Source organism: Echinops telfairi, unplaced genomic scaffold, assembly GCF_000313985.2.
Source record: "Echinops telfairi isolate 266 unplaced genomic scaffold, ASM31398v2 ScPeMD7_31;HRSCAF=116, whole genome shotgun sequence".
Taxonomy (NCBI): Eukaryota; Metazoa; Chordata; class Mammalia; order Afrosoricida; family Tenrecidae; genus Echinops; species Echinops telfairi.
This window is the reverse complement of record NW_022103928.1, coordinates 29,395,452-29,403,795: the sequence shown is the minus strand read 5'-3', so window position 1 is coordinate 29,403,795 and position 8,344 is coordinate 29,395,452. Positions and strand designations below refer to the sequence as shown.

General features: G+C 53.5%; 1 protein-coding gene across 1 annotated transcript in view; it reads right to left on the bottom strand.

The window, feature by feature from the left end:
- NUP210 (nucleoporin 210) overlaps positions 1-8,344 on the bottom strand; it is a 104,220-nt gene that overhangs the window by 77,607 nt on the left and 18,269 nt on the right. Inside the window, exons 2-4 of the mRNA XM_045290135.1 lie at positions 6,518-6,654; positions 4,924-5,055; positions 2,057-2,153 (exon numbers count right to left, since the gene is read on the bottom strand). Coding sequence (XP_045146070.1) covers positions 2,057-2,153; positions 4,924-5,055; positions 6,518-6,654 — 366 coding nt within the window. The remainder of the gene's footprint in view (positions 1-2,056; positions 2,154-4,923; positions 5,056-6,517; positions 6,655-8,344) is intronic.

Here is an 8,344-nt window from a genome sequence, read left to right as displayed (position 1 = left end):
TTTTTAAAAAAACAACAAAAAAAGAAAATACATCCTGCATATCAGATATTTGTGTTACAATTCATACCAGTAGCAAAATTACAGTTATGAAGTAGCAATGAAAATAACTTTATGGTTGGGGGGGTCCCCACCACATGCGGAACTGTGTGAAAGGGTCGCAGCATGAGGAAGGTGGAGAACCACTGCTCTAGGAGGTTCTCAGTGCAAGGACCCCAAGTGCCAGCTCTCACTCTGTTCCTGGTTCTTCTTCCTTGTAAGGTCAAAGGTGATGCAGGCCACAGCCATGGACACTCCCTTCGGACCAGATCAGACTGTGACCTTCGTTAAGGGCGCTGCATCTCATCTAATACCCTTCCACCTGATGGTCGATCACGTCATGGGGGATAGGCACACCACTGCTCATTATATAATCGCCAAATGACAATCACGTAACTGTCAACCTCTGAGAATCACAGCTCGACCAAGTTGACATAAACTGGCAGGGGTTGCGGTGGGGGCGTGCAATTCGGTCCATGACAATCACATGCTCCCCAAGATCCGCAGGCTACTAGGCTGCGCCGTGATTTATTTCCCTGTCCTGTTTTACTAGGTGTTGCATGCTGGACTTAATAAAAAGCTAGGATGATCTGGTTCCAACTGGCCTACGCATCTCAGATTACGATAACCATTCCGTTTGTGTACCAACCAGGAGACCCAGCAAGGCCGGGGACGGGCCTGCCTGCACAGAAGAGGCTGAGGAGCGGAAGTCTCCGGGCTCGGTGTGTGCCCGGCCCAGAGCACAGTTCTCAATGTGGATCCTTCTGGAACCTGCAGAGCTGCCGTCAAAGGGGGTACCATGACGGCCTCCAGTGACAGAACAGGAACTGAAGTGCAGGTGGCTGAGTGGTGTCGGGCGGCCCAGCAAGCAAGGTAAGCACACGCGTACTCGTGCTTACTGGCTCATCGGCAGTGAGCAAGCTCACGCTCTCTACCACATCCGAGGTGAGCTTCTAGGCGCTGGCTGGCAACTCTCCCTCTCCCAACCCTCCATGACATGAAGCTACGCTCAAGGGGCACCGGGTTTCTGTTTGTGGGGTTGGGACACAACTGGAAAGACAATGGCGGCAGACACAGCGGCGTCACGACCGTTGAGGAAGCGGACGCTTAACAAAACCGCTGCGCTTTGCCTATGCTTATCTCGTCACAGCCACGAGAAAGTTAGAACACCATGAAGGAAGAGATGAGGTCCCAGAGCCGGTGTTTCGCTCGTGTCTCCCTCAATCACAAGAGTGAGAAGGATCAACCAACCTTCCCCTCGGAACCTCACTCATCCCTCGCTGAGAAGCACGCTGCGCTCTTCGCGAGCAGCTGTGACCTTGCAGTTGGCGGTCCAGTTATGCCGAGCCCACAGTGCCACCAAGGCTTCTGATTACTGGTGATGAAATGACACAAACTAGCCATGGATTGCTGAAGAAAGAGCCAAAGGTCCATACCAGACGGGAGAGTTCTGTGGTGGAGAGGGAACGCTTGGCAATGGACCCTGTGCACTGCTGCACAGCACAACCGACAGGACTACTTTTAGTGCAGCGGACACCTGAGAATGGTGAATCGGCCAATGTCGTGTTATTCATATTTTACAACAAATAAGACTCCTGTGTGTGTGTGTGTGTGCACGCGCACACTACATCATTCGTCCATTTCATACAAGTGCATTTGTCTTCCCCAGGCCCGGGAGGTCAGCCCACTCCATCTGGGCCTGCTGCTGTTCCAGTACCCCCCTTAGATGACGTGTTTCTCTGTAACTTATGTGGTCCTTGGGGACCACACACGTCCCTTACACCTTAGGGAAACCCATCAGTTACTTTGCACAGCCCTGTGGGGCCAAGTGCCCTCTTTCCAAAAGACGACAACCAGGGCATTGTATGAGATGAGACCCTCCCCCTAACCAGGCACAGGGATGTGCTGGGAACTTCCTGGCCTCGTGGTGAACAATGAGAGTTCCTGGGCCCATGGGGGTGTCAAGCGATGTCCCCTTTCCTTTCTGAGGTAATCAGGCAAAGAAAAGGCCACTGCTTACCGCAGGGAGTTGTGTGAGTCTGAGAATCCGTCTGTTTCGGCGTCCTTCACGATCGTCCAGTCAAAGACCAGCCCAGCCAGGGTGCTGAACGTGTTCCCTATGGACAGAGGGAAGGACAAAGACACACAGGCCAAGTGGGTGTCTGAGCTCCATTGCAGGAAAGGGAAACTGAGGCTGAAGGGGATGAGGCCACTTGCACGTGTCCATGTGACCCGAAGGCGGAGCCAGGATCTAGCTGTGTGTCCTACCCTCACAGCCATTTGCTCCTTTGCCCTTGAACATGGTGGGCTCGCTTTGGAACAGGCTACGTAATTTTCAGGACCCAGAGCACACAAAGCCAAACGTAGGAAAACTGGAAGAGGTCAAGACAGGCCTGGGGCCCAGGGAGCACTCTTTGAGTGCAGGGAGACTCAGGTGGGTGGACACCAGCAGGGGCACTTGGGAACCCTGCTCTGTAAACCTTCCCCCCAATTTACAATACGAGGTTGGAAAAACAGTTTAAGGAAGCCACTGAGTTTGTCTGATAAATGAATACATGAAGGAAGGAAGGGTTTGGTTTCCGATCTACAACAATCCCCTTTGGACAGTTAGCATCATCTAGAGATGCTTTTAACTGTCATGATCTGGGAGGTCCTGCTGACATCTATGGGCCGAGGCCAGGGATGCTGGGAAACGGCCTCCAGAGGGTAGACAGGTCCCTTATCCCAGGCAAAACAGCCCTGAAATGGTCAACAGCACAGGCTAGAGCTAGAAAGTTAAAAAGTGAGAGCTGGGGTAGCCGGGGAAAGTTTTCGAAGGCAAAGTGCAGTTTGACCTGAATCTGATGTTTGGGAAGACCTCTCACAGGACAGAGTTGGACTTTGCTTAACATAAAGCACAACCGACAGAGCCCCCCTTGCCTCCTTTCCCTAGCGGTCAGCCTACAGTCAAAACAGCCTGTCGCCAGGACAGAAGCACCCATTGCCATCGTGAAATAAAGGCATTTAGAGCAGTGCCCTGAGCCAGCAGCTTAGAAGTGCCCAGCCATTGAGAAGGAGGCGGTGGCAGTTACAACATCTCCTGTCTAACATGTCCATCAGGTCGTAGCCAATGAGGCCTCTGTGTGGGTGTGGCCTTCTCCGGGGGATTCTGGGAACTCCTATCTTCCTCCCTGGAGGTGGGACACATTCTCTCTCTCTGCTAGACATTCCTGTTGACAGGCCACATGGAGCTACGCTAATGCAGCCAGAGCCCTGGACTGGAGGAGCCGTGTGGAGACCCATGCCAGTGCTGAGATGCTTCCACCACCACTGGACCCACAGGACTTTCCACCCACCACTGGCCTGTGATCTTCCTGCATTCTGTGTCATTGCATATGCTGCGGGAGTCTAAAGAGGGATTTATAGACTGGTATCGGACATGTGGGCCAATATCGGACTTATGGACTTGATCTGGACTGGGCTGGGATGTTTCCTTAATATATGATTACTCTTGGATATAAAGCTCTCTCTTACACGCATATGCGTGTCCCTAGATTTGTTACTCTAGTCCACCCAGACTAACACAGAAGCCCAATGAGCCACAAAGCGTCAGAGGAGAGCGGCTCCAGTGGTCATTCTCAGCGATCCCCTCCCAGCTTCCTGTTACTGCCCAGCGGCAGCCCAGCATGCAAGTTCCCTGGGATTGTTCTACGAGACATTAACTACTGTGTGCTGGCAGTCACCCCACAGTCCATGAGAGCACAGTGGGAGGACTGGCCATGGTCAGTGCCACAGTGAACAGGGGTCTGCCCAGGAAGTGGCGGTGGAGACCTGGCGGCACAGTGTTTATGCACTGGGCTGCGATCCGTAAGGTGAGCAATTTGAAGGCATCAGCTGCTCCATGGGAGAAAGATGGGGCTGCCGGCTCCTGCAATGAGTTCGTCTTAGAAACCCAGAGTTGTCCTGTGCCAGTGGGCCGCTAGGTGTCGGCATTGACACAATGACAGTGAGTTTGGGGGTTTTGTTTGGGGAGGTGGCACCTCTCCCTGCCCAACACCAAATGTGCCTTCCTGGGGCCAGGGGAATACGATCATACCAGGCTCTGGCGATCAGGTTCGTGCCAGGGCCTCCCCATGTCCAGAGGAGGGAGTGTGCTAGTCCGGGTTGACTAGAGAAACAAATCCAGAGACACTCATGCATGTAAGGGAGCACTTTATATCAAAGAGCAATTGTTTAATGAGAACACATTCCGTACCAGTCCAGATCAAGTCCATAAATCAGCTAGTAGCCCTTACGTCCTGCAGTAGTCCTTACATTCTGCTTCAGACTCATGCAGCACGAGCAATGATGCAGCATGCAGGAAGACCACAGGCCGGGGGTGTTGTGGGTGCAATGCAGTGGAAGCACCTCAGCGCTGACTCCTCCACCTCTCTGAGTGTGGGTCCTCAACAGGAAGGTGAAGCAGCCAGAGAGTGGGCCCGGCCTCCAGCGAACTCTTTACCCACCCGCTTCCAAGTGAGGTCATCAAGCTGTGACCTGATTGACAGGCTAAACTCCACCCCTTCGTTCTTAATACCCCAAGTTGATAGAAGATGGCGTCACTACCACAGTGAGCTCTGGAAGTCCATGGGCTAAGAGTGGGAAAAGTGTTGGAACCCTAAGACAAGCTGTGGAAAGGGGGTTGGCTGAAGGCCAGGGCCTTCCCGCGGCATGTGCCCTTGTGCTCAGGATGCTTAAGGGACTCGGTGTGGCACTGAAAGAAGAGGGGGGCACCGCCCGGAAGGAGGCAGCAGTGTCAGCTCCCGAGGGAGCAGCAGGGCCGACCATGGCAGGAGGGGTTGGCAGAGGCTGCAAGGCTGATGCCCAGCATGGGTCACGGGCAGCAGGCAATGGCGGGAGCGGCCTCACCTTCTGAGTCCAGAGCCTGGATCTTCAGCTCCAGCGGGGAGTCTTCGAGGTAGAGCTCCCGGGTGGTGGAGACGACCCGGATGCCATGGATGAGGTCGACGATAGCATCGCAGCGCAGGACCTGCCCGGTGGCTGGGGAGGTGAGGACGACAGGAAAGAGGTGTCAGCAACAAGGAACACCACCCACACACACACACTTTCAGGTCCTCTTAACATACTGGTCCACCACAGAGCACCAGAGGAACAGGGCTTAAGTAGAACGCCAGTTCAGCTCCGAAGAGCCCGGCAGCTGACTCTCACGGGCTTCTTCTTGGCACACTCCGAGCCTCTCCCCCCTGACAGCTAGTAATTAAAACAGTGGGCAAAAATCTGCTTCCGCAAAGTTCCACTTCGCTCAGGGTGGAACCAATCAAGTAAAAGCCAGGGGCGACGGTATCCAAAGGAAGGCAGGCCACGTCCCGCCGACACTGAAATTAGGAAATTCTGCTTGCATAGACTAACACCCTTACTCAGGAAGAAAGGGTGTGTGTGTGTGTGTGTGCGTGCCTGTGTGCACAGACTCTGCACTCGCCCCCTAAGGAAGATACGTAAATGACACCCCCAGCACTTCCCAGTCTTCTATAAGGACAACAGACAAAAACCAAAACCTCAGACATCGAGTGTACTCCAACTCAGAGCAACCCCGTAGGACAGAGTAGAAATGCACCTGTGGGATTCTGAGACTGTAAATCTTTATGGGCGTGGAAAGCCTCGTCTTTCTCCCATGGAGTGACGAGTGGTTCTGAACTGCTGGCCTTGCTGTGCGCAGCCCAATGCAGGAGTCACTATGCCACGTGGGCTCCTTCAGGCCAACAGCAGCAGCTACGAAACCACTCTGAGCATCATTCTCTAGACACCAAATAAACAATATCTGTGCATTGTTGGTCAAAGTGGTAACGGTATTTTGCTGGAAAGCAATACAGCCCTTTTTACCCAAAGCCCTGGAAATGCTCCTGTGTTGTGACCCTGCCCATCCAGGACTCTATCTTAAGGAAATGACCTAATAGAATCCCAAACTGTTGCCTGCAAGTAAATTGTGGTGTAGAACGCTAAAAGCGGGCTTCAAAAATCAACCTAAATGTCTCATACAAGGAGAGTGCTAGTGTTAGTAATATGTAGATAGTTATTTTCAAGGATTTTATAATCAGATGGAAAGTGTTTGGCCTCATTTTACGTAGGGGAAAACTTGCATGATAGGAACCTACCTCAATTATCTCCTAGGTATTCTACAACAATACTTTAAATTTGGGGAAATAAAAAGAAGGATGTTTTTGGATTATATGTGTTTTACACTTAACTTGATACCCGTTCAGAGTTATTTAAGTAACAAACAGTAATTTGGAAAGAGAAGGCCAGCGGCCGTGAGTGAGAACAGGGACAGTGTGCAGGCCATCAGAGATTGGCCTGGGTGCTGTCAGCTCAGTGCCGGCCGCTAGGCTGGGGTGGGGAGCAACCAGCGTTTTCTAACCCAGTGACAGTACGGCCACTCAGTGGGCTGAGCAGATGCATCCCTCTCCCCCAACCCCGGGGGCACCCCAGTCCCTGGAGCTCTTACTGATGTCCTCGGCGAAGATGATGCTGGTCAGGCGGGTGGGTTGGGACAGGCGGGCCTGCACCACGGCCTTCTGGGAGCACTGCTGTTCACCCAGGCCCAGCGGCTCGATGCTGGCCACCTCCGGCCGGGTGGACGACCTGCAGGGAGATGGCACAGATGAGAGTTGACTCCGAGCGGCCACACAGAGAGTCAGCAGCAGAGCTGAACCTGGCGCCCCGGCTGTGAGCGCTGCCTCAAGCTCACACACACACCAGGGTGGGCAGCCTCACGACAGCTCAAAGTCCACCAGAGGCCCCGCCCAACCAGGTCACGCCAATTGGCGGCTTAGGGCCTTTGCACACAGACTCCACTGAGCAAATAGCACAGGAGGCCGAGCACCGAGAAGTGACCCGCGTGTTCAGCAGAGGGACACGGTGTAGCCGTGAGAGCTTAGGAGATTTAGAAACAGTCCCATGGCTCAAAACCCTGCCTATGGCATCTGGGGAGTGGGAAACCATGCCTCTCTGTGGTCCTCTCCCCGAGCCAGGACACAGCAAAGTGGGACATCTGCTCCTTATCTCCTGACACACAGACACACAGACACACACACACGTCCCGTGGCCCTCAGGGGTAGCCAATCATCATGACAACAATGGCCCTAAAGCAAAGTCTCACCCAGCACACAGGGACTGACATTTTCACGGGGATGGGCAACCTTGTCAGCTGTGAATGAGCCCCCTGTGTGCAGGTGCAGCGAGGTAACCTCAGGTGGCGTGATGGCCTCTGTTCACATCTGGAACTGGAGGAGCCCAGCCTGGGTGACGTGAGACAGGCTCTGTCCAAGCCAGGATGCCCTTGGTGAGAGGGGCGGGCTGAATAGTGTCTTCCAACCAGATAGGGCAAGGGTTCTCAACCTGGGGGTCAAACAACCCTTTCACAGGGGTCGCCTAAGACCATTGGAAAACCCCTATTTCTGATGGTCTTAGGAACTGAGACACCGCTCCTCTGCCTGTCTCCAAGCGGGTCCACCCACATGCACACCCACCTACGGAGTATCCGGCGGCGTGAAGATTGTTACCCATGCTACACCCTGCTTCAAGACAAAATGTCATTTATTTGTCATTACAAATAAGTATTTCACAATATATAATCACATATGGTTTTGTGATGAATCACTATGCTTTATGTTCAATTTGTAACAATGAAAACACACCCTGCATAGCAGATATGTACATTGCGATTCATAAAAGTAGCAAACTTACAATGATGAAGTAGCAAAGAAAATAATGTTATGGTTGGGGGTCACCACCACATGTGGAACTGGATGAAAGGGTCGCGGCACGAGGAAGGTTGAGAATCTCTGAGATAGGTAGGGGATGTCCCAGCCCCTGACCTACGAGGATAACCTGGTTTGGAAAAGGGGGTCTTTGAAAGTGTTGTTGGTTGACGTGAGGTCCCTCTGAGATAAACGGTCATCACGGTTCCAACTGATGCTCCACGGAATGTTCCACGGCCGTCTGTTCTGACGGGAACACCTGTGAGAATGGGCAGGGCCGGGCTGTGCCTACTTCTTTGCTGCAGCCACAGGGTCGTTATGGGCTGGGGCCGACTGACTCACCAGGCCCTGACAGGGCAACAACAGATCCCTGGGACCAGAGGGAGGTGGCAAGGCAAGGCTCCTCTGGGGAGGAGAAAGGCTGACTTGCGTGTCACCGAGGAGGGGCCCTGCCCTCACTGAGGTGACAGCCTTCAAAGGACACCGTACGAGCGTGGCAGCCGTGCCAGCTCATGGGGCTGCTGAGGGACCCTGGCTGGCACAGCGCCGCAGGCTTCCTGCCTCCGTCCCGC